The sequence below is a fragment of the Gracilinanus agilis genome, chromosome 1, assembly GCF_016433145.1.
Source record: "Gracilinanus agilis isolate LMUSP501 chromosome 1, AgileGrace, whole genome shotgun sequence".
Lineage (NCBI taxonomy): Eukaryota > Metazoa > Chordata > Mammalia > Didelphimorphia > Didelphidae > Gracilinanus > Gracilinanus agilis.
The window spans coordinates 787,604,674-787,629,276 of NC_058130.1; the positions used below are offsets into that span (position 1 = coordinate 787,604,674).

The window sequence follows — 24,603 nt, forward strand, 5'->3', positions numbered from 1 at the left end:
CACGTGACGGATGAATGACAGCTCGGACCCCGCCTGAAGCAGGGAAAAGAGAGTCTGGGGCTGCGAGGTCCCGCAGGACAGCCTGCACCAAAGACTTCCTGTCTGTGGGAGGGAAGAGAAGTCCCTGGAAGTGGGGGAATGGCTCGGCTTGTGCCTTGAGCTGTCTTCCCGCCTCAGAAGCGTTCCTAGTTGGGTCTGTCCCCGCCATCCTCCCCAAGGAGGGGGCAGCACCCCCCCCCCCCCCCCCCGGGTTCTCTGCAGAATCCGGGCTAGATGTCTGTAGCCGCCCGTCCCAGGCTCCCCAGCGCCGAGCCTCGCCCTTTCCCATTCGGCCAATGGCATGGCTGTGCGCTGCCCCCGGTGCAGTCCTGTAGCGCTCCGCCCTGTACTGTAGCGCCCTGTGGGGAGACTGGAGGAAGTTGAGGCCGTGCAGAAGTCAGATTGTCCTGGCGTGAGCCGGCCTTGCGGGAATTCTGGGCATCCGGGGAAGAGACAGTAACAGCCTCCAAGGGCTGTTTATAGGCTGCAGGTCCCGGGCTCTCTGCGCGGGGGAAGGTTCTTTCAGGGAGGGGGAGGGGAGGGAGCATCATCGTTCATGCCCGCGGACGGAGGAGCTGATGCCCGGTTCTCCGTCACGGCTGGGGCACAGCTAGGCTAGCAGGCGTGTCTGGGAGCCCAAATGGAGACATTCGCTGCGTCTGTGTCCCGAGGCTCCAGGTTCACATCTCAGCTGTAACAGTGGAAGCGCAGAGTGTGGTTGGAGAGCCCGAATACATTTAGGAGAAACGGGAGGAGCCCCAGGAGCCAGGATGAAGCCCATGAAGACCACCCAGAGGAGACAGTGCTGGCTTTTTAGAGACTTTCCAGTCCCTCCAGCAGGTGACCGCAGTGACCATGTTGTGTCCCAGCATTGGGCACAGGCAGAAGCACACGTTTGGTCCTCTAGACCAGGGTGGCCCCTTTCACAGTGATGGAAGCTCCATGTCCCTATGAAGTCTGAGAAAAGGAAACGGGCTTTTCTATATGCTGGACTCCATGTCCACAGTGAATGTTTCCAGGAGACAAACATGTCCTGGGAATCCGAGTGATTGGGGATTGATGAAATCCCAAGCAAAGGTCTAGCACAGGCAGGCAGGGTGGCTCCCAGAGCCTAGAGATGGGATAGCAGTAGGGCTGAGCATCCCTGCATGTCTAGGCATGATGTGTGTGAAAGGACTGACAGGCTTGCCTTCAGGGTCTGGGGGAAGGTTTCTTTAAGGTCCATAGCCCCCTCCCTCCCCAGTATCTTCATGCTTCATGACATATTAGGAAGACCTGGGCTCACTTCTGGCCTGAAACACTCACTAACTGCATGACTCTGCGCAAATCACTTAACCTTCATTGCCCTCTGTTTCCTCATCTCTAAATGGGAATTATAATATCATGGCCTTTACAGGGTTGCCAGATGTTTATTTTCCAGCCTATTTCTTCACTTACAACTTTCTGTTTAGATTGAGTTCTGCTCCTATCAACAAGGGGGCACTACTCAAAAAGTTTGGGCTTTAATGCTGCTCTTAAGAGGTGGTCCATTTCCTGGTGTGTGTTCTGGTCTCTGTGAGCACCCATAAGTCCTCTTTTCTACCCTGGAAGTGTGACCAACGGTCCCAGCTCCCCTGATGCCAAGAGCTCTGGTGCATGAGTGCTCTTCCTTTCCAGGGATTTGACCCCATCTTCCTATGGGCAGTGCCACAAAGTTCTACTCTCAGTGCCAGCTGAGGAACTCATGTCTTCTCCTTCTACCTTGTGACCACACATGAGAATTTGTGGACATGGCAGTAGGAAAGAGCCAATGGACAAGGAAAGGTGGGAGACAAATTAGAAAGGATGGCTGAAGGCACAACCTGCTAGAGAAGATGGGATGGATGGGGATCCCACGTGCATTTCAAAGGCATTGCCTTGGCAAAGAGAAAGGCCATCTTCTTGGGCTGTGGCTTGGGGATCCCTGTCTCCTTCTCTACAGATAGCCCTCATGAACTGTCTCTCCTCACTGGGAGCTACAATCATGGACTCCATTCTATCACTTTTAGTTCCATTGTTCCCCGTATGAATACTTTCCCTTTATATTCCATTTTAAGTTTTACAATGGTCTACACATCTGCTCTCATCTGTGTAAAGGGCACTGTCTTCCCCATCATGAGGCTGCCCCCATGTTCATCAACCAATGAACAAAAACAGTCTTCTTTTCACTTCCTAGCCAAACATTTCTAGTTGGAGGGATCAGTACAAAGTAGAATTGTCTCCTGTGCCCTCTAGAATGACTCTGTACATCAAGGGATTTTGAGCAAACAGAAGATTTTGAACCAGAAAAAGGTCCTCAAATGTAAATTACTGTTCTAGGGTGAATATTCCAGGAGAGTTGAAAAGCAAAGTCACTATGTCTTTCCCTCCTGGATAACTCCTTAAGTAAAAAAGAACTTACTTCCTTTAAAAGATCAGTTTCCTCTGAATGGGGAAAAGTGCATAAAAGGAATCACTTCAGATGGATCAGGAGGCATCTTTGAAAAGGAGAGCAGTTACTCTTTTGGTAAAAGGCTGTGTGCCAGTTTAAATTTATTTCACCCAGGAACGTCCTTTAAAGAACAGAACATAGTTCCAAGAGACATTCCTAGGACTCTGAAATGAGTTGTAGAGAATAATTTTATTACTTCAAATTTTATGTTTTACCAAAATTGTATTTTTGGATCTTTTTCACAGGATAGTACATGGGAGAGTTCACAGTAGGATATCTACAAGAGTAAGGAAAGAGTTAACTTTTGGAATGCTATTTGGCTGCTCCATTTGGGTAGAGTTGCTCACCTATGGAATTGGGCAGGAGGAAGAGAAAAAGCCTGGTGAGACTTCTTTGTGAAAGGACTGTCTGTGCTTTGGTGGTGTGGTTAGCTGGGTGGTTTTCCTTGTTGGTGTTGGTACTGTGATTTGAGAAGAGCAACTTAATTCTGCATCATTTTTCATTATTCCTCTTCATAACTAACTGATTTTGCTCTGTAACTAAGTTATGGTGTCTTTGTCTCTGAAATGAGACCAGAACTTTAGCTGACCTTTAATGAGTTAAATATGTGAATCCAGTTCTCCTGGTTATCACTAGTCTGTTCTTGCCTCAAGGCAATCTGCTATCCTTCAGGAATCTGAGTGTCCATGCATGCATGCTGAGCTGTTAGTCTGAAAAGCCTTTTCAGCCCGAAGATGCCACAGGCTTGAGACCCATTTGGGGAGTGGGGGGGGGGGGGAGGGGGGAGGGGGTATAGCTGTGTCTGCAGGGCGGGGTGTAGCTACTTAGCTTCTCACCTTCCATGCAGTGAATCCACAGTGCTCAGGGACAGCAGCAAGGAATGCTAGAGCAGGCAGATAGGCCTGGGTAGGATGCAGGGGAAAGCAAAGCAGAGAGGCAAAGACCCCATCACTCCCAGGAGGGGAAAGGCAAAAAAGCCATGGCAAGAGAAATGTGGTTTCACTCTATTCACTTAGAGAATTAAGGGTTCTAAATTCCAGATTTCTGATTACCAACAATGTAAGATTTAAATTAATATACAAGAACTCCAAATGTTATACTTATAAAATGTATTACTACTTGAAGTAGAAAGAAAATAAACTAAAAAAATGTTAGTTCAAACCTAATTATCTAACAAAAGTAAACCCATGTAAGTTCTCCTGCCTGACCCAAAAGCCTGCATCAGCAGCCACCAATCAGAGTAAGAGTGAGAGAGATGGGGCTACACAAAACTTATATCCTCCCTACGTCAGCACATAATGGAAAGTGGATGCTTGGAATGGGAGTCCTGGGGGAGCATATTCTAATTACACAAGAGGCTGGAGTAGAGAGTATATTTCCTGCTGGGCATCAGCCAGGGCAAAAGCAGCACAGAGAGTAGCCAAGGTAGTTCCATGGAAGATTCTGTGGAAGAGGCTCAAGTGGATGCAGATTGGTAGAGTAGCAGGAAGTCAGTTTGCCAATGAAGTGACCAAGGCTACTCTACTGGACATGTCAGAGAAGTTTCCTGACTAGGAGGTGGCCGGGGCAGACTTGGGCATCTTTAGATCCTGATGCCATGAAATGACAAATTAAGGCATTCAAGAATAGGACTAAAATTTTTTTAAATGAAGTACTAAATTGTTCATATTGTTGTAAATTAAATAACTTCTCATTTCCACTTTTAGTATTGGTTGCATTAGTTTTGTTCGTACAGTTTTGAATCTAATATAATGAAAATTATCTATTTTACATCTCATGATGTTATCTATTTCTTATTTGATCACAAATTCTTCTCTTACCAACAAATTGATCTGAAAGGTAAACTATTCTATGTTCCCTTAATTTTCTTATGGGATCACACTTTAGGACTAAATAATATGCCCATTTGGATCTCACATAGTAAAGTGAATTGTCTGATTTTGAGCAATGTGATAGCTCAGCAAGAATGTCTGTGGTTTCTATGATATATAGTAGAAGAGGGGAAATTATGAGACTGGCCCTAAATTAGTTTTATTTAATCTAAGGTAGTAGGGGGAAAAGATGGAAAAATAGGAGAGATGCTTTCCTCACTGCTCCATTTAGCTTGCTATTCTGTGGCCACCATTAGGATGCCCTAGCCAGGATCACAGGGAAGTTCAGCCATTAACAAAACTGAAAGAGAAGAGCTTGTTTATCCGCTCTTCCCTCAGTTTATCAAACCTTTTTTCTACCCACTAACTCACAAATGTCATCTCAGGAGTGAGGCTTGGCTTTCTATTTTGTGTGGGCCTTCCAGGAGGCAGTGCAGGAGACATGCCCCATCTTGTGATCTCTTGCTGCCTTTTTCTTGTTGCTATCCTATCTTCACTCAGTGTTTTCCATCATGCAATCCTAGCCTCTGGGTCAAGTTCACGCCCATGCCAGGTATACTGCCCCAGAAAGGGGTGAGGGTAAATTTCCATCACACAACAGCAAGACTGGAGCTGCATATAAACATCTGTCGACTTAGTTTGTATTCTTAAGTTTCTTCCTCATTGTGGATTCTCTGATGAACAGCAAGACTATAGCTATGGTGGAATGTCTTTCAACAGTGCTACCATTCATAAGATCTCTCCCCAGTGTGGATTCTTTGATGTAGAAAGATTGGAGATCTGTTTGAAAGTCTTTCCACATTGCTTGCATTCAAAAGGTTTCTCCCCAGTGTGGATTCTCTGGTATACAAGATGGGAGTTCCAACAAAACCTCTTTCCACACTGCTTGCATTCATAAGGTTTCTCACCAGTGTGGATTCTCTGATGTACAATAAGATTGGAACTGTTCCTGAATATCTTTCCACACTGCTTGCATTCATAAGGTTTCTTCCCAGTGTGGATTCTCTGATGTACAGTAAGATTGGCACTACAATAGAATGTCTTTCCACACTGCTTGCATTCATGAGGTTTCTCACCAGTGTGGATTCTCTGATGTACAGCAAGAGCATAGCTGTGACTGAATGCCTTTCCACATTCCTTGCATTCATAAGGTTTCTCACCAGTGTGGATTCTCTGATGTTTAGCAAGACTGTATTTCGCTGTGAATGTCTTTCCACACTGCTTGCATTCATAAGGTTTCTCCCCAGTGTGGATTCTCTGATGTACAACAAGAGCATAGCTGTGACTCAATGTCTTTCCACATTCCTTGCATTCATAATGTTTCTCCCTAGTGTGCATTCTCTGATGTCCAGCACGACTGGCCCTGTGCATAGAAGTCTTTTAGCACTGATTACTTTCCCTAGATTTTTCCTGAGTGTGCATTCTTTGTTGTTCAACATGAGATGAATTCTGAGGTGCAACACAGAATTCTCTTGAAGCAATGTTATCAGGACCATCACTCATGAATCTTTGTAGGCCCACTTTTTCCACAGAGAGGCTCACCTCTTTTGGATTTGCCTTCATTTCAAATCTGACCTCTCCTTCTAAAAGAAACAAACAGTAAAGCATCCATACAGAGTGACGTATACACATATATAACTCTATCTCCTTTCCTCAACTGTCAGAACATGAACTGCTTCATATCCTATTTCCTCAGGTAAGAAAAAAAGTCTTCCAACTTAAATGGGAACAATCCATCCTTTGAAAATGCCATTACCTCAAAGGTAAAGAACAAGTGAAATAGCAAAGAACCTCCCATGTGATCCATTAACTCTTTATGACAAATCTGGGATTTTGGACAGGCTAGCTTTATTATAATCCTAACTCAAACCATGACTTCAGAAAACTTGGATGAGTGTCTTGACACAAAATCCTGACAGCGGAGACCAACTCTTTTGACTGGGCATGCTCTGTCCACAGTACTAGACAATTCACTTTCAATCTTTTTGTTTTCATTTTCATTGTCTATATATTCAATTCTCTGTTCATAGGTATGACACCACTGGGTGCATGTAGACTAAATATTATGCTATTATCTAGCTTTTCTGTAAACATTATGCAATTCCCTTTGTGATTGCTTTCGACCTCGTTTTTTGTGCCATTATCTGAGATCAGATGAAGAACACTCTTTTTTGCATTTATCCAAGGCTCAAAAGATTTTGTTCTGTTTCCTACTTCTTGAGAGCAGCTATTACTTTTCTTTAAATGCCTCTTTTCACCAAAATAAAATCTTTTCTACTAAATTACAATTTAAACAAAAACATGGCATTTCTCATATTTTAAAATGTCTCGTAAGTAAATTGAGTTCATGATCCTTTTGTAAGGAAATGAGCAAGAAAGCTCATCCTATTTCCCACCTCATATAGGTACTGGCGTTTTCATGATATTGTTCTTAAAAATCCCAATACAAGTGGTGGTGCAGTCTCATTGTACCTCAGAAACTTGCTAGGACTTTTAACCCTGGGCACGTCACAGGAGTTCTGGTGGTCTCAGGTTCCTCATCTATAACATGGACATAACAATATCAAATAAATCCTAGGTTTCCTATGAGGATCTAATGAGATAATATTTATAAAGTGTATGACACATACAAGGGGGCCATATGCAAATGGTCATGTTTATTTTTATCATTACAATTTGGATTATTTCATCATTTGATTGCTTTTCTCCTTAAATTGTCATTTTCTTCACTCCTCTAGTTCCTGATTTCCCTGTTCAACTATAGGCATTTCCATTCCCAAAAATTAATTTCTCCCTGGAATATCTCAGAGTGAGATTCAGGATCTGATGCTTCTTTCTAAACCACCTCCACGTCTGGGTTCCAGATTGTGAGCTCCAGGACAGCCCAGACTGTTGTTTCCCTTCCTTTTGTAAAGTTGGAAGATCTTGTACCCCTAAAACTACATTACCCAAAGTCCTTTTTGCCATACTCATAATTCCTTATGCTTTGGGTATTATACGTGTTTTGCACAGTCGGCATTTAATTGGGGTTTGTGTGGTCATGTGCTCTCTTTCTTGCACCTGTAATGGTGTGGTGAGCTGTGCTGGGGAGCAGAGAGGCTTGAGGCCAAATGGGGTAAGTAGGGACTATTTCCCTACATTTCTCTAACTTTCTAATTTCATATTAATAAATCCTTATAAATATCATACTTTGGAGGGATTGATATTAAATTTTAGAACTTACAGTTTAGCAACAGGAAGGGACTTTTAGAACCTACCCTCAGATCCCTTGTGGAACTCGTTCCCAGCCCTCCCCCTGGGGCCTAGGTTTCTACTGGTTTTAAACATTTTTAGATGAGCCCAGCCTCTCACCTCTTCCCTGATCTGTGCCTTTCCCTCCCAGAGCCTCCCACAAACCCTTCCCACCCCCTCAACCCTTGCACTGGGATACTGCCACTCTGGCATCGAGCTTAAGCTCCCTTGCCTCCTCTTGCTACCTCTGTGTCCCAGCCTCAGCTGCCAGCCCTGGGTTTAAGTGGCTCCAGCTGCCTTCAGCTGGGTTTCTGCAACCTCAGCAGTGGGCATGGGCTGCCCCCTGATGCCCTGTTGCTAGGTACACCCCATTGTGCTCCCCCCCCCAAAACAGCTGCTGCCGCTGCAGTGACTTCTCTACAGCCACTGCTTCTGTGATTTGTAAGTTTTAAAAGACTCCCTCTCCCAGTCCCAGCCCCCAAAGCCCCAAACCTCTGCTGGGTTCTTTGCCTTGGTGTGGGGAGGTCTTGACCTTTTTCACCCACCCCAGCCTGCATCCTAGCTCCCTCCCTGACTGACTTGGGTTTCAAAAAGCAAGGTAACTGCTTCAACTCCCAGTTTTCCAGCTGCAACCCCTCAGCTGCAAATTTGCCCTGTTTTGTAACCATAACCTACATTTTGGTTCCTGGCAAACACAATCCTGCCCTCTTGCTCCACCCCCTACCCAAACCACACCCCTTACCCTTCCCTGTTGTAGTGTGGTCACTTAGCCACCAGAGGTCAGTAAAGGGCACTAAAAAAATAATTTTTTTTTCTTATTTTTCCTGCTGAGCTATAGTGGGTGTTTTTTCTGCCACCAGAGGGGAGCAACACCCAATAAATAAATAAAGACATTAAAAAATAAGAACAAATACTAATAATAATTTAAAAATAATAAACAATTATAAACTGTATATTATAAACAAATTATAATATATATTATTTAATATTTTTTTGCAAATAAAATTCAACAAAACCATATACCATTATATAAAATAAAACAATATAAAATGTCCTTTAGCCTGCCCTAAACCAAAATAAATAATCGATAGATACACTGAAAATTATTCTTTTCCACTTCCCTTCAATCTACCCTTTTGATTACAATGCTCAGCAGTATAAATGCTACTCTACAAGACTCTTGTGGTTTTTGCCCAATTTAGAATCTATACGGTTCCAGATTGCCTCCTTCTTCCTGTGTGGCTTGTAGTTTTCTTTTTTCTCTGGAGTGGAAGATCACAACAAGCTTCCCAAAGGCGAATGCAGGCTGACATGCAAATTCAATTTAACCAGATCATGCATTGCTAAATTGGGTTAGCAAGTGATTGTTGTTGCAAAGCTTATGGGACATGGATCACTTACAAGAACCTGTTATGATTTGTGATTTTTTTTTCCTAGAATTTTTTTTCTTCACATTTTTTAATATCCTATCTTCCCCTCGGAGGTTATTCTCCTCCCCTCCCTTTTTTATTTCTTTGGACTCTGATGTTTTTGATAATTGACTCATATACCTTATGGCTTGACCATGTATTCCTCTGTGTATCTCTGTATTTTCCTCAGGCGGGAATGTATAGTTATTCTCCTCAGGGTGGGACTATTATTGCTGTGAATTTGGACTTGAATTTGACCCTAATTTAGAACAGAAGACTACATCCCAGAATCCAGAAGGCGCCATGAAGGTGTCTACAGAGACCAAACACTGCACCAGAAGATCCAGAGTGAACTTTAAGACATGGTGAATTTGAACTTTGGTGGGGTTGAATGTATTTGTTTTGAATGGACACTTTTATACCAGAATGGGGACTGCCCCCTAAATGCTTTTGTCAATGCATCTAACATTGGTTTTGTCCTTTCTCCCTTTTATTTCCCCTTTATCTCCAAATTGTTGTAAATTTTAATTTGATTATGTTCTCATGATCCATTGGGGAGACTGGTCTCCCAAAGGATCACAAGGGGAATGTAAAGTTGGAAGATTTTGTACCCCCTAAGACTACATTACCCAAACTCCTTTTCACCATACCCACAATTCTTTAAGCTTTGCGTATTGTATGTGTTTTGCATAGTCGGTATTTAATTGGGGTTTGTGTGGTCACACAAGCTCTCTCTTGCAGGTGTAATGGTGTGGTGAGCTGTGCTGGGGAGAGAAGCGGCTTGAGGCCACATGGGGTGAGTAGGGACTATTTCCCTGCATTTCTCTAGTTTTCTAATTTTATATTAATAAATCCTTATAAATATACTTTGGAGGCATTGAATATTAATTTTAGAACACAGTTTGTATGCTCAGGACCTTTTTATTTAATATATGTTTATTGACTGGGCCTAGGGCTTATGTCAGGCCGAAGCTCTACCATCCTTGTATTCTGATCTCTCCTGGAAGGGAAAATGCATGGTCTGGCCTCAGTCATGTTTCTGTCTCTTGCTGTTATTTCTCAGCAGTCAATAGTAACTCTGTTGGAACTAGAGCAGACCCAGTCCTGAAGATCCCAGAGGCCTCTGTCAAGGCTCTCATCTCCCTAAAGTGAGGTGCTGTGGTCACCTGATTGTCCAAGAACAGAACAAATACTGAGCCCCAGAGACAAGGAAAGGGCCTGGGCTCATGATTTAGGGAAAGCTTAGCCTTGGATCGCTTCCAAGTAACGCAGCAGACTTCACTCCTGCTCATGGGCTGCAGGTTAATAGAGATAATGAAAATCAGGAAACCAGCTGCCTGGTTCTAATCTACATTGAGGTTCCCTGACCTCAGCTGCATCCTCACCATGGCAAGGCAATCCTGTCACATGTCCCTCCCTCATGGATTCCATCTGCCACCCAGCACAGCAGCCTTCCAAATATTTCCCTGGTCTCCACCTCTGCCTTATGGCTTCCTTCTACCCCATGCCTCAACTTTTGACCTTAGAAATTACACCTCATATTTCACTAAACAAAAGGTGGGCCTCTCTGCAGAGCTCTCTTATCCTCCACATCTCACCCAGCTCAACTGCCTCCTTTTTATTTTTGGCCTCAGGATCAGAGGAAAAGGTTATTCTAGCTAAAGAAAATCTCTTTCTATGGGCAAAGAAGCCCATACCATCCCTCATCAAAGCCCATCTATTCTTCCCTGCTGGGCCCTCATTGTTCTTTCATCTTCAGCCCTCCCCACACTAATGAGCTAATGATGCTTCTTATGGCAACCAATAAACCATTTCTTCCCAAAGCTTCAAACAGTCTCATTTGATCTCTTCATCCCCCTGAGATACTGTCCAACATCTGTTCTCAGGTTCAGGGCTAAACTGTTAGAGATGGCCATTTGCAGTGAGTTGTGCCAGTGCCTCTCCCTTGTTTTCTCTGCTACACTTTCCTCCAGAATCCTCAGTCTGGCTCTCCTGAAGCCCTAGGCCACTACCTCCGTTAGACCTCTCTAGTGCTTCTTCTCTTCAGAGCCTTCGCTCTCATGATTGGCTGCCCTGGAGCTGGGATCTAGAGGGCTTCTACAGAACTGCCGGCATGATGCTGTCTGCTCCAGAGGAGGGTGAGCTCCATGAGAAAATGGGATGTCCACTGCAGTCCATTATGTTCCCAGTAACTTAGCCCACGACGTGGCACAAAGCAAACACTCATACATGTTTCTGGATACAAAAAAGCACAGAGGGGATAAGCTCAGCCCTTCTGGCACCTGCAGGAGACTTCCAAGCCCTTCAGTCACAAACACTGACTTCTTAGAGGGTCACAGACTGAATCCATAAGGGAGCTGATAGAAAAATGGAGTCTAACAGCCTCATCTTACAGATGGGGAAACAGGCTCAGGTGTTCAGTGACTTGTTGATAGATCCCCTGCTAAAACACCCGAAAAAGAATTCCAAGTCAGCTCTTCCTGCCCCCAAACCTAGCCCAGGTTACACCACAGCACACAGAAGTCTCTCATCACCCTGTCTCTCTCACATCTCTTTTTCCCCTCTCTCACCAGTCCAGCAGCTCCCCAGGCCTTCTTGCTCTAGCATCCATGAGGCTTCCCTCGGCTCCAAAGAGATCATGTCTTCTGGGGGAGCTGGAAGCCCTGGGCATGGGGAATCAGTTAGGGAGGAGGATAGAGAGAAGTTTTGTCATTGAATTCTCTTTAGTGAAAGGTGGGGGAGTCCAGTGACTCCACTCAGACACTCTGTCCACGGGGTTCCCACAGAAGTCTGCCTTCACCCCTCATTGTCTATAATGCAGTAGCCAAGGGTAGGACGTACCCGTTACCCTGCTGGGGGACCTCAAATGAACAACAGTCCTCTTACCCCATCCTGTTCTGGTCCATTCTGGCAGAAATTCCTAAATATTCACACTGGGTCCAAGGGTCAATGTTCTGGATCAGTCTGAAGCCCCAGACACAGGGATCTTGAGGGATTGGCTTTTGTCCCATTACCCTGCCTGCTCCTCCCTCCCTGACACTTCTGAGTTTTGTGGACTCTTTCCTCGGGGAGTCTCTGCCTCCTCTCCTGTGGAACTCAACAAATCTCTTTGGGTCCAATGCTGTCTCTCAGCCAGTCCATTCATCTTCACAAGCACAGAGGAAGGCAAGCAGGACCTGCAAGAGGCTTACAGGAACTCCTGGATGAATGTCTCCACAGCATTTTTGGTGGGGAGTGGAGGGGTAAGAAGTTTGGGGAATTAGTCTGGAACCAGAACATTTGGTTCTGGAAATTTTCTTTAGAGAAGGCTGGACTCCAGTCCACAGTTTTCCATTATCTGGAAATGAGAGGCAACTAGAAGGAGAGGGCAAAGGCTTGGAATTAGAGGCAGGAAGGCCTCAATTTATATTGTGCCACAAACAGTTACTATATGGGTGCCTCAGAACAAGCCACTTGATCAAATCTATTTCCTCATCTGTAAAATGGGGATAATTGTATCACTGAATTAGAAAGATGAAAGTGAGGAAGAAGTGTAATAATTTCAGAGAAAACCCTCAGCAGAGCCCTAGGACAAAAGCAGGTTGTTAGAAACGCTTCATCCCTTCCCTCCCTTCCTCACTGGTTCTGCTGGAGGCTATGGGCAGTAGGAAGGAAGACTAAGGACAAACTATTTGTCCTGAGGACAATGAGGATCTGTGAGCTACAGGTTTGTGCTGGTTAAAGAGAAAAAAAATCCCCAGTAGTAGAAACACCCTAGAGGGGAGGATGGTGGGAGGAAAACCCTCCTGAACAGTTTTCCCAGATGGGTTTGGGAGACCCAATTCCAAACCAGTGAGAGGCAAGATGGAATCAGCTCTGAGATTACTTCCACGTCTGAGATTATCCAACAAGCTTTTGATCTCAGACTTCAGGAGCACCAAAGGGTCCCATTACATAATGCAAAGTCCTTTTATAGAAGAACCAAGCAGCAGGAGGGCCCTGGCTCTGGGACTTGGCATACCAACCCTCATCCCTTACTCATCACTAAAAACTGCTCCCAACCCTGCCTGCTGCTGAGGGCGATATTCCCTTGGATGGCAGACTTGGGCAGCAGGGAGAGGTTCCTTACCCACAGAGAGCAGGTTCCAGGCATTCTCCAGCATCACCTCCTTGTACAGCTTCTTCTGGGGAGGGGACAAGAGGCGCCACTCCTCCCTTGTGAAGTCCACAGCCACATCCTTGAAAGTCACCACCTCCTAGAGCAGCCCAAGACAGAGCACAGAGGGCTGAAAGTTACATCACAATGAAGAGCCCACCTCTGGTCAGTTACAGGAGGAAATTGACACACAGAGAAGGGAGGAGCCCAAAGGTCCCGCCCTTGGTCAGTGTCAGAGCCAGTACTAGAAGCTGAGTCTGTAAGAGCCTGATGGAGGCTTGAGAGAAGCAGCTCTTGGATGCTCCAGAAGGAAGCCGAGGAGTTTCTAGTGTGTGAAGGGAAATCTCTAGGGGACCCCCAGTGCAGCCTGGATCCCCAGGGCCCCTGAGGTGGGATGTGGGTGTCAGTCATGTGTCTGGGCCCCTGTTGCTGTGTCCCAGGGCCACCAGAGTCAGTGTGAGAGTCACCAACGTGCCAGAGCCTGAGCCACGGAGTGGGGAGCTGGGAAGGTAAAAGACAGTTGAGAGAAGGAGAGAAGCTTTTGTACCTCCCCTGGAACAAGCTAACTAACTAACTCTCTCAGCCTCTCTCAAACTCAATCTTCTTACTAAGAAATGCTCATCAATCTGGTAATGAGCCACCAGATCATTGTTTACTTATAACACTCTGGAAGGCATGAGAAAGCAGAGAATGTGTTCCAGAGAGCGTGTGTGGGGACTCAGGATGAAGCCCAGGTGACCTATCCTTGGAGAATTGATCCTGAGACAGAAGGTAAGGGATTGTAAGGAGGGAAAGGGGTTTTTTGGGTTCAATATATTAAAAGATATATATACTGAACAATTATAAATCCTCAATTAAGAATAATCTCAAGTCAAAATTGATTTATGGAAGTTTACTTACAATTGAGAAGAGAGAGAGGAAATAAGGAAATAAGAATCTACCACAGTAGGTAATTTACTAGGATCCTCTAATTAATCCAGGTAGATCTAATTAACCCTCAGCTGAAAGTCAGAGGGCCAGAAGCCCTTCACAGAATCTATTTAAAGAAGTTCCTTAAGAGAAGTTCAGGAAGATTCAGTCTCTAAGCTCACCACGTGGACTTCTAAAGAAGATATTGGAACAGTCTCACCAAGGTCTCAGTGTTCCAGCCAGCACTCCTCCATGAACCAGGAAAACTAGAAGACCTCCTTCACCAGCCACCCTCTTCAACAGAAAACCTTCTCTAGCAGAAGACCTTCTCCTTTTCTTTAAAGGGGTTACTTATGCGTCACTTCCTGTGCCTTACCCTAGTTTGCATGTCCAATCACAATAGACACTTCCCTTAGGACATCTAGGGGGTGGTCAGTCGATTCTGATTTGTCACCAACTCTAGCACACGTGGGTTACTCCCAGAACTGGAGGTGCTCTCACCTTTTGTGATTAAATCTAAAGATGGGCAGTGTAGACTTAATCCAATTATCACAGGATAAAAAAGTCCCAGAAAAATGTTTCCCTTTTGGGGAATTTAGGTGGAAGCAGATGGTTTTCCTTAACACAGATCCTTTGTGGTTGTCTTAGAACACTGAATTTCTGAGAACAGCTGAGTCATTCACAGCTTCTGACCACACAATGTTGTTGTCATCCTATAAAATGCTCTCCTCCTTCTGCTCATACTTTGCATCAGTTCATGGAAGTCCTCCAAGGTTACTTTGAAATGATCCTGCCAGTTATTCCTCATAGCCCAACAGTGTTACACTGTAATCACACACCAAAACTTGTTTGGCCATTCCCCAATTAATGAATATCCCTCCATTTCCAATTCTCTGCTGCCACAAAAAGATCTGATATAAAAATATCTTTGTATAAATAGTTTCTTTCCCCCTGTTGGGGATCTTTCTGGAATACATGCCTGGATCAAAGGTATGCACAGTTTGAAAGCCTTTTGTGCAGAGTTCCAAATGGTCCCCCAAATGGTCAATCAATGGACAACAACTCCACCAACAATGCATGAGTGTCCCAGCATTCACACATCTCTGAATTAACCATTTTCTTTTTCTGACACAATGGCCAAATTGACAGGCATGAGAGGGTGCCTAAGAGATGTTTTACTTTGCAGTTCAAGGACACAAATGCTTAGCTGAACCTGAGATAGAGGCAATTACCAAAACAATGGAAAAGTATGATTACTTAAAACAGAAAAACTTCCACACAGAACCTTAAGCTTTGTTTGCCTCAGTTTCCTCAACTATGAAATGTTGAGAATAAGAACATTTACCCCAAAGCATTATTAGGCACATTGTTGAAAGTAGATTTTCAGTAGAACATAAAGCACTACAGTCTGTCTGTATCTCATTCTTTGCCACTGAGCCAGATGCCTTTGTTACAAGGCCAGGATGTTTCCCTCAGGACCTCCCTAACCCTATATGCACAGAAAACTCCCTTCCAGAGGCCTTCCAGAAACTCACCCCTTTCTCTCCAATCTGTCCAACAAGGGAAGGACTAGAATGTGGGAAGCCAATAAGAAAGTCTGAAATACATAAAAATCTGCACTTTTGACCCCTTTTATGATCTACACCTTTTCTTATTGAAAAGCTTTAAGTTCCTAGCAAACCAGTAGTCAAGAGGTTAACATTCTCACTCTTGGTCAGAAATACAGCTGCTTACGTTGTTACAGACAGCCAAGGCCAAAAAACCTGTTCAGGGGTATTCCGCCCCTGAGAAAATATTTCCAGCTTAAGTTTCTGATAAGAATCCAGCCAAAATTCAGCTTTGGCCTTGTTCTATTTGGAAGCCATTGAGAATCTTTGTGTTTTGATATGACATAATTTGTAACTTCTGTGCAAACGCGAAGTTTCTGGAGTTTCTTTTCTGTGAAATGACTCTTGAAGTATATATAATAAACTCTATGCTGCCAGAGACAGAGCTGGAAACATGAGCTGAAAGATCTTCCCTGTCCATTACTTTCTTATCAACTAAGCAATCTTTATCAGATGATAAATAGATCTTAAGACTAGACTAGTGAGGAATTCCACTGAACAGAGAAGGAATGTAGCCAACTGCTGGCTCCGGTACAAACAGCTCTGCTCAAGAATACTCGGAGCTCCTCTTCTGAGAAAAAGGCCCCATTTCTGTGTGAGGCCCTTCCTGGGCTCACCCCAAACTCCTCAGACTCTCTCTGGGTCAGGGAGCTCAGCAGCAGAAGGCCAGTGATAGGGGTCACATTCTGGAGTGGATACAAAAGCCATAGGGGAGCTCTCTGGAGCATCCCCAGCTGCCTGATTCTAGCAAGGACCCTGACCATTCCTACAAGAGGCTCCACTAGCATATACTGACGTTCCAGCCCCTTCCTCTCTCATCACATCTCCCTCCTCCTCCTCTGACCCAGGGACACTGGCCTCCTGGCTGATCCTTGTCCAAGACCTTCCATGTCTGATTTTGGGCCTTTCCAGGTGCTGCCTGTCTCCCTGCAGGGAAGGTCCTCCCTCCTGCCTCTGGCCTCAGAGCTTCCTTCGAGTCCCAGCTGAATCCTCCCCCTCAGGAACCAATGATCTCCCCAGAACCCTGAGAGCCTTCCCTCCCACAATGCCTCCCTCCATCCCGCCTGCATAGAGCTGGTTTGGACATGACTGCTGAAGAAGGGTCTACTTGGTCAGACTGAACGAGGGCCCAGAAGGCAGCCGATTGGCTTCTCCCTTCCTTTGTGCTGAGTAGTGCCAGGCACACACTAGGCTGTTCTTCCACACTGGCTGACTTAGGGTAAGAAGTAGGAAAGAGGAAGGAGCCAGAGAGACCTGGGAAACCTCAAGGACTTGAGGCTGAAGCCAGTGAGTAGCACCAGGGGACAATGTCTGCCCCGAGGACAGCACAGAGCAGGGGACACCCTCAGGTTCTGCTGCAGACCAGACTCAAGAGGGAACAGGTGAAAAGAAGTAGAGGAAGAGGGTGTGAGTATCACCAGGCAAGCAGAGAGAGCAAAGACACAATCCCTAGACAGGGAAGAAGGAGTTAATGGTCATCCTAGGTGCTCACTTGTGCCCAGGGAGAAATCTAACATGGGAGTTGGCGCCTGGGGGGCTCTGAGTTACCCAAGGGATATCACTCCCAAATCCTAGAAAAGACCTGGGAAGGACTGTTCCTCCTCCCTTGGATGTGGAGACAGAAATGGCCCAGCAGGAAAGAGGGAGCAGCTTCCCAGCCCATCTTGTGTCAGAGCCAGGGAAGGGCCTCCTTGGGTGATGGGGCTCCCAACTGGGGCTTGAACACACTTACCTGGGCTGGGAGTCTGTCCCTCTCCAAGGCCATCCCAGGGCCTCCAGGCTACTTATAGAGGCAGCAAAGTAGCCTGAGTGAGTCCATCTGGTGAAGCTCCTCCATCTTTTCCCAGCCCTATAAGAGTTAAATTAAGAGTTTTGACAAAATGAGAAAACAGCTTTTAATAGTTTAAATTTTAATGAGAATATAGTAGAGTTATAAATTCATATAATCCCTTTAAGCCAGAAGAAAGAAAACTTCTAGCAGCTTTTAACAATTTAGTTTAAATAAAATAGATAGTAAAAGAATATAGTAAAACTAATATAATGGAGAGAAATACAGGAAAGAGGTAAGAGAAAGAAAATTTCTAATGTCTATACTAGTTATCTTAAGACTACCGCTAGTAACAACCACCCTACAAAGTTCTAACCAAACCCAGCCCAATTAAAACTAATTCAATTAGTGTTTAATCCAACCCCAATTAGGTCTGTCAACGAAGACCAGCCACATTCCAAAAAATTCAAGAAAGAAAAAAATCCTAGCAGCCCAAACCAAAACCCAAAAGCCCTCTCAGTAAGATCAGGCCTGCCTTTATATTCCAGAGACTAACTGCCAGGCAACAACCCAATACATTGCTAACCAATAACACAACACACAGCGGCAAACTTCCCCGTCAGCAACTGAGAGACCAACCAACTGATGCTGGCCTCCTTTTAATACCCTTTTGCGACCACACTTCCTATCTCAATGGTTTCTACTTTCTATAGCTGTGAGCTGGTTAATCTCTATACTTCTGTATGGTAAGAAGACCTCCAGGTTCCCTGTTAAATTAAAATAGGAATAAAGTATTACTTTTTACATCTCCCCACTCAGAGTCCTGCCACCCCCTCCCTTTATGGCCCCCTGCTTGGAGCTCCAGCCAAAGCTCTTCCCAACAGGCCTCCCTTGGCCCAGGGAATGTCTGACTTCTCTGACCTTTTGAGCAGCTGGAGCTGGCCTGGAGCCCCACTCCTGGGGCACTCCTTCCCTCTTTCCCCAGTATAGAAAAGCCCATCTTCCTCACTGCTTTTGGGCTCACTCTCTGGGGCAGTTGCTCTTGGTGGGACCTGAGAAGAAAGCTGCCCTGATCTCCCTCCTGGCTTGGAATGTAGATCAGTCCCATCCTTCCTGGGGCCAGGCCCAAGCCTCTGAACCCTGAGCTTGGGAGAGAGAAGGGACCCAAAAAGGCAGAGATCTTCCCTTCTCTTCCCAGGCTGAGGCTGCCCCACAGAGATCTACATAGAGTGAGGGGCCACAGGAGTCACCAAGGGCCAGCCCTGTCTTCAGGGGAGAGGTTATTATTGTGATAGAGAATTCTTTACTCTATTGTCTATCCTGAGTTAACACTAACTTAAGCACCTCACTAGTGACTGAAGACAGAATTTAACTTTGCTTTGTCTAGCTTTTAAATTGAGTCAACAAAAGATTGAACATCCTACTTAGTGCTATGTAAGAAGCCAGCAAGATACCTGGAGAGTTCCACCCTTTCTTTAAAAATTCAATTAGTCAGAAACTTGTGAATTCTTTTAAGAGTTCACACACTCAGAAACTGTTCAAGCAGGAAATTGTGAACCTTTTTGATGAGAAGCTGATCTTCAGAAGGCAAGAAGTGAATCCTACTGGAAACTGTGATTGGTCCCTGTTTAGAGGGGAGGAAACAAGAAGTCATCATAAAAGCAAGCCTGAACTCCCTCAGAGGAGATGGTCTTGGAGAAGATAATCTGAAGAGATTGTCTTCTGGAGATAGTCTTCTGACTGGGGAGAGTCTTTGAGGGAGCTTCACTGGAGACTGCGGTTTGGACTACTTCATTGGGTGAGTGAAAGGCTAACTCCCTTCCTAGTTTTCTAAGAGACTAGCTTCCATCTTGGAGGAGGCTTATGGTTACTCATTACTGGACCTCCTGGCCGAGAACTAGGTATTTTCTCTAATCTCTTTCACATTTTTCTATTTTATTGTTTCCTCTCTATTTGGCAAATAAACTTCTGACTTGAGATATAATCATTTCATCAACCACGTTATTTCATATAATTTAAGTCCAACCATTAAATTTAATCTTTACACTATCAACAGAGCGGGGCAGGGGCAGCTTGGGAAGGGAAGAGGGTAGGAGGGGCAGATGAGCCCCTCTTCTGTTCCTCTCCTTCTGCCCTCTCCCTTCTCCCATCCTCCCAGACCCACAACAGGCAGCAGGGCCTTGGGATCCCACATGGGATGGGCCCAGGCAGAGCCTCCAGGGATGAGAAGGGGAGCCCAAACCCCCCCTGATAGGGAAGGAGTCTGAGGGCTCTGCCAGAAGGGGGAGGAGGGAAGCATGGAGAAGGGGAGCTAAGGGAGGGGCTGGGAAGGCACAGGGTCCAATAGAGCTCCTGGCAAGGAGGGAAGGGACCTTGGAGAGACCTAAGTGTTGGGGGCAGGGGTGAGCCTGGGGAAACATGATAAAGGGGTGCTGGGGTCTCCCTAGGAGGTGGGGAGGGTGCCTGGAACCCTCTGGTACAGCTGAGGCTGGGAATCCCTAAAGGGAACTAGAGCCAGGCAACCCAAGGCCTGGGTCCTGATGGGGACTACAGGGGCCAGGAAAGGGCTTTGGCTCCGGGGTGGGGGGAGCTCAGGGCAGGAAGGCAGAGCTCAAGAATCCTCACAGAGGGCTGGGCCTGAGGGTAGCACAAAGTAATCTCTAAGCAGGAGCTGGGGGTCAGGAATCTCTGGGCCCCTGGAATGGCCCCTCTTTCCCCCTAGACCCCTCCTCAACCTCTAAACTCCACTCCAGGGTTGGGATTCCTCTTGGGCTACCCCTACCAGGCTGGGCAGGAGAAAGCCCCCCACCCCCAGCATCCAGCCCCTCCTTCCCTCTCCCACCATCCTAGGGACCCTCCCTTGCTATTCCCTCCCCAGACTGCCTAGATACCACCTGAGAGAGGTGGGGGCAACAGAGAGCTGCTGGGGAAGAGCAGGCGCCCCTCCTCCCCTCCCCCCTCCCGCATATATGTGTGTGGGGGGGGGCTGAGGGAATTTGAGGTGCACAGTGAGGAACTATCGCAGTGTTCTAGAAGGGTTTGAGCCATCTCAGGAGAATCAGGTAGGTGAAAGGGGGAGGGTTAGCGCAGGTGGATGGAAGAGGGGTAGGGACAGGGAGGGGGAAGGGAACCAGGAACAGGGCCTGGATGTGGCCAAGAGGACAATGTGGGTAGAAGCTGACCAGAAACTGGTCCAGAGCCAAAGCCCTGCTTTTAGGGGAGTTGGGGAGATACAGGAGGACGCCCTGGGAGCTCTCCCATCTCAGAAGTCCTCAAGTGCCTGCTGGAGCCCCCCTTAGGCTGTGGGAGGGTCATGGGGGTCCCTCTCAGTGTTCCAGGGAGGCCCAGCCAGCACCCAGGGGGAGATCTTCCAGCCAGGAAGCCCTTCCAGGGGGTCAGGCCACACTAAGGGTTCAAAGACAAAAGGAGTCACCAAGAGCACAGGAAGGGTCTGAGGCCAGACTGGAACTTAGGCCCTCCCCAAAGCAGGCCTGGCACTCTCTCCTGGGCTCCCCAGTGGCCCAGATGGGGTTCCCTTTGCCAGGGAGTGGTCCACCCTGTGGAGAAGGCCCTCCTCCTCCCTCAGCCCTGCATCCCTGACTGCAGGGCCTTCCTGGGGCTCTGCTGGCCTCCTGGGCTCTCTTCCCCCTTCCTGACAGCCTCCATTCAGCCCCTGAAGTGACTTTCCTCAGCCCAGCCTCCCTCCCCTCCCCCCATAAAATCTCCCATAATGCTCTTAGGCATTATCAGCCCTAATGGCCCTATCCCCCTCTTCCCTGCCACACCCCCTGCCCAGGGACACACCAGCCTCCTGGAGGGTCCATGAACAGCACCTGAAGCTCCCGGCCAGGAGCTCGTTCTCTGGCTGTCCCCCATGGGCGGCTGACAGGCTCTCCATCCCCAGCTCGGCCCACTGTCCTCCCCGGCTTCCCTACAGTCCAAAGGACAATCTCGCCTCCTCCAGGAAGCCCCGCGTCCTTTCTGGACCCAGCCAGCCCCGCCAAGCCTCCAGAGTCCCAGGACGTGGGGGGAGGGGAAGGGCTCCCGGCTTTGGGGGGATCAAGGAATTGGGCTACCAGGAGGCACAGGCGGGACGTGGTCTGCCCCAGAGGGACCCGTAAAAGGGAGAATTCGAACTCAGCAATCCCGGGCTCCTCTACCTCTGACCCTCGCCACTCAGGCCCTCCTTCCCGCTGTCCCCCGCCACCACCTCATAATAACCGAGGTTTGAGGTGGGGGGATCAGGGAGTTCACTGGCCGGTTAAGGAGCCGAGGCGGGAAAATCTTTGGAAGTGGAGGAGGAGGGGGCACCGGGTAGGATCTTCACTTCCGGTTTCCCGAAGGTCTCTGCACATCCTGTTCCGGGGTTAGATTGCCCCTCCCTGCCCCTCCCCCTCTCCCCTCCTCGGAGCCTCCCTTCCCAGCCTCCAGTGTGAGCCCCGCCTCCAGCCCCGCCCCCGCCCCTTCCCTTCACCCCTCCCCACCCACTGTGACGTCTGTCCCAGGTGATCCTTCCGCCATATTGCTGTTACTGTGTACCGGGTTCTCCTGGTTCTTCTCATTTCACTCCAACAGTACCTATTTCAAAAGTTGTTCCGAGGATCAAATAAGACATTAGTTGTCAAGCGCTTAGCGCAGAGCCTGATGTTGAATAATTGTCGGTTCCCTCCTTCCTTGCACTATTTGTCTGTTCTCTCGTCTAGATCTCTGTAGCAAGGATGTCCTTCAACAAAATGAAACGTAGGAAAAGGAGTAGCATTGAATGAGCTGGCCAGGGAGGCTCCGTCAGATGGGAAGGGGGACAAAGCCAAGCAGAAGAGCTTATCTTTGAGCCTGAAGGCACTGGGAGCCATGGGGGACTTTTGAGCAGAGGAACAGCAGGCTCAGAGAGTTCTGTGCTCTGGGTATATCTGTTTGGCGGCTACGTGGAGGATGCATTGAAAGGACAGTCTTGAAGCAGGGAGACCAATGAGCGGGTGACTGAAATGGTCAAGGCAAGAAGTCCTGAAGGCCTGAACAAGGGTGCCAGCGATGCCAATGGAGAGGAGGGAAGGAAGGAGATGATGATGAGGCAAGCGGGCTCTCCTGGAAATTCAGGGCTGGAAGGGACCTTCCGGGTCTTCCAACCCAACCCTTGATGTTACTGATGGAGGAAGTGATCCCCGCGCTGAAATGATGCCCATAAACTCATTCCATTGGCCCAGAGAACAGGGATTATTTGGAGTCTTTCTGTGTCTATCCAGCACTTAGCAAAGGGCTACTAACTCTTCAGTGCTGTTAAGGTGTTGAATACATGCTCGCTGACTTGGCAAAGACCCCGAGGGCCGGAGCCTTGAACTCGGGTCCTGTCACTCCCCAAACCTGTCCACCATTTCATGCTTCCTTGAGCTCATCCCACTGGTTGGCTGTTGGGCAAAGGGCTGGGAGGGAGCCCTTTGGTGAGAAGGTAGAGATGAAAACCCCTCAGACGTTGCTCAACTGGGTGTCGAGGCAGCCCGGGATGCCCTTGGCATGAATGAGAGAGTCACACAGAGAGATATACGCGAGGCACAAATAACGAATCTTGCCGGGAGATAACGAGGTGATAACGGGACCTTGGGGTGCAAAGGGCCAGCAGGCAGCTGGTCAGGAAGGGTCCTGGCAGGCCACAAAAGAGAGAATGATGAGACGGAGGCCTTTATGGCTTCTCAAATGGAAACGAAGTGTCCTGCACAAGGTGGACATGCATGAGCCAGCTCATGGCCCACATTGACAGGTGGTTCAATAGTCATTTTGAGCATTTGCACCCCCAAAATCTGCAAAGGCTCCAAAACAGGGCTTAGCACCATGCAATGCACTTAATAAAGGTGATTGATTGTTTTGTGGATTGTCTAGACTCAGGATAAAGAAAATGTTTGTGTAGATTTAGCTCAAAGGTCTGCTGTGGGTATGTTGAGGTGTTTTGGTTTGTGTTGTAAATCTGATTGTTAAACATTTCCCATCATGCTCCTGGTTACACTATAACCTCCTGAGCAGCAAGCAGAACAAAGACTCAAAGTTGACCTAATACAACTCTCATTAGAATACTCAACTCCTTGTCCTTCCAGAGGCAAAGGGAGGTGATATTAGGTTATTTTTCTAAGTAATGCTGTAACCTAGACCATCTCTGCCTGGGAACGTGAAAGAAATGTGTGGGGACTTGAGAGTGGTGAGAACAATGAATCTGGAGGCAGAAATCTGGATTTTGATGACAGAATCAGGAACCAAATGTGTCATAGACTATTGGGTCCATTCCAGTTGAACTAAATTCCCATCTGGGTGGTGTAGTGGATAGAGCACCAGGCCTGAAGCCAGAAAGACTTGGGTTGAAATTGGGCCTCAGACAGACTAGCCATGAGACCCTGGGCAAGTCATTTCACTCAGTTGGCCTCAGTTTCCTTATCTGTATACTGAGCCAGAGAAGGAAATGGCAACACAGTCCAGTGTCTTTGCCACAAAAACCTCAAATGAGGTCAGGAAGAATCAGATATAATGGAAATAATGGAAGAAATGATAAATGTTAAGTTTAATATGTGGGCTCAAAAAACCCACCTTTGCAAATATAAGAGGAGGGAAGTGAGGCTAAGGAGGCAGTTTATTTGAAAAAGAATCTGGGAATTTTACTGGATTTCAACCTCAACCTGTGTCAAAGGTGGTCATTGACAGCCAAGAAAGCTGAGGAAATCTTGGGCAGTATTAAGAGAGGCCATGACTAGAGGGAAGCCATCCTTGCCATGGTCCTAGTCAGAGCACACCTGCAGTCTTTAGGTCTAATTGATGATGAAAGTCACGTCATAGCAACCAAAATATAGAATGCTGAACCTTCATCACTTAAGCCCATTGAATCTGACCACCTTCATTTTCTGGCAGAGCAAACTGAGGCTTTAAGAGCTACCACATTAGAAAGGACAGTAATCAGCTGGGGAGCATTCATGAGAAAGCAACCAGGGTGGAGAAAGTGGTGAACTCATGCAACCTGGGGATAGGTGAAAGGACTAAAGATGTTTCCCCTGGAGAAGAAATATCTCAGGAGGGGATGTGATAACAGTCTTCCAAGACTGTCATTTAGATGATGAATTTAACACATTCCACTCAGTCCCAGAGCACAGAATTAGGAACAACTGTTAGAAGACATAAATAAATAAATTAAGGCTTCATATCAAGAAA

The 24,603-nt window shown here is 46.8% G+C and overlaps 1 protein-coding gene across 1 annotated transcript in view; it reads right to left on the reverse strand.

The window, feature by feature from the left end:
- Positions 1-24,603, reverse strand: part of LOC123230473 (zinc finger protein 420-like) — a 90,982-nt gene that overhangs the window by 44,699 nt on the left and 21,680 nt on the right. The window contains exon 2 of the mRNA XM_044656621.1: positions 5,124-5,558. Within this exon, the coding sequence (XP_044512556.1) occupies positions 5,124-5,558 (435 nt within the window). The remainder of the gene's footprint in view (positions 1-5,123; positions 5,559-24,603) is intronic.